A 1,701-nucleotide genomic window follows, 5' to 3' on the forward strand; every position below is an offset into this window, starting at 1 on the left:
CGCAACGAGCTCGAGGAAGGTTTGCACGAGGCCGGTGCAGCACTCCTCTCCTGCAGCGGTGAGGGGGGCGGGGGCGTGCACGACCGCTCTGCAAGAAGGCCTCTCGAGAGTCCGCTGTCGTGGCCGGAATGTGTGTGACTGCCTCTCTCTCTCGTCTCCACGAATGGCATCTAAGCCTCCTGCCCGCCGCTTTGCTGACAGCCGCCTCGAGCGTGCGCGAAGCCGCCGCAACCGGCTCGGGACCTACCGAAGTGCATCCGAGAATAGGCAGCGCGCAGACTCGTCTGGACAAGAGGCGCGATGCTCATCGTCTTGGCGATGATATAATCGAGATCTGGCCGAGGTCTCGGCGATGTCTCAGCTATCCGTGACCAGCAGACGGGCAGGAGAGGGAGAGGAGAGGGAGCTGCAGCGGGTAGCGCTGCGGCAGGCTGACCCGCAGCGCAGCGCCGCCCGAGCGCACCAGGAAGGCACTGGCGGCGGCCGTATGAGCCACCTCCTCCTCAGCAAGCTCCTCTGGAAACATGGCGGCGAGAACAGCGAGCCTGAAGCAAGGCGATCCTGATTGTCGGCAAATGCTCGCAGCCAGTGTTGATGAAACGCGAGGGGTTGAAGGCTCCTCTGCATACTCTGAAAGCATCTGGCGATGCCAGCTCGTCACGCTGCCTCTCGGCGCAGCTCTCGAGTTCGTCCATGGGCACGAGAGAACACAACCGCTCGCCGTGTCCGCCTCGAGCTCGCGCCTGCGCAGACGCCGCGGATGCTCACGCGCTCACGCCGCACGACACGCCGCGGGACACGCTGCACGAGTGTGCGGGCGCGCGCACGTAGGGTAGTAGGTCTGGGCCCTCCCGTCCGCAGTGCGGTGGTCTACCGTCAAACAAGCTGCAATGCGCCTCGGAGATCCCCCAGCGGCACTCAGTGAGCAGGGACGAGGCAGGCACACGCTCGAGTCGGTCGGGGTGGCACGAAGTTTCGTCCGTTCGTGTTTTTTGCCACCTCCACACACACGCACGGGCGACCGACAGACAGAAGCAAGCACTTTCGCCGCCGCGTGACCACCGTTTGTTCATTCATGATCTCTCTGTCAATGCGGGCTTTAAACTAGTTTCTGGGTAGATTTTCGGGTGCGGGTGATTTTCAGATTGAAGTGAACAGATCACTAAAGGGAGGTTTCGCCGGGATCTCCTGAGCACAGGTGTGGACAACGCGGCAAAACAACGGAACTAAACTAGGCAACTCACGCACGTCCCGACCTACACGCGGCGAGTCCCGATATATTCCTGTGCCTCGGCGTGGCCCGGCGCCAGCCGGCCAAGGGCAAGCGGGTCGATCGTCAAGAAGTCGGTCGGCACAGAAGCGCCGCCGCCAGCGCCGCCACATGACAACGTCTCCGACGTCGTGCGTTGCAGCTGCCACGGTCCTACCCGAACTATGTCTGGATCACAACATCTGCCATGAAGCTGCCATCTATCTTGGTCATGCGCTTACAATTGACGTGTGCGTCGAGAATCGGGCCTTCACGGCTGAGGACTATTCAGAGCGAATCACATCAGGAAAGGTTATGGTCCCTGTTCACGCTGCGTTTGTGGCCAATTCTTCAATTAGCGTTTATATTCAGGCTCCATCTGGCACACGACAGGGGGGCCAAGCGATCAAATTCAACAGCTACTCGCCGTCTCCCCTAGCCCCCGAGTCGAC

At 61.4% G+C, this 1,701-nt stretch overlaps 1 protein-coding gene across 1 annotated transcript; it reads right to left on the minus strand.

The window, feature by feature from the left end:
* Positions 1–361: 361 nt before the first annotated feature.
* On the minus strand, positions 362–640 carry EMIHUDRAFT_256279 (hypothetical protein; the record flags this gene model as incomplete). The annotated part of the gene is made up of 2 exons (XM_005768451.1): positions 362–545; positions 630–640. 2 exons carry the CDS (start codon positions 638–640, stop codon positions 362–364), a joined length of 195 nt encoding a protein of 64 aa, XP_005768508.1.
* Between the last annotated feature and the right edge of the window lie 1,061 nt (positions 641–1,701).

The sequence above is a fragment of the Emiliania huxleyi genome, assembly GCF_000372725.1.
Source record: "Emiliania huxleyi CCMP1516 unplaced genomic scaffold EMIHUscaffold_4584, whole genome shotgun sequence".
NCBI lineage: Eukaryota > Haptophyta > Isochrysidales > Noelaerhabdaceae > Emiliania > Emiliania huxleyi.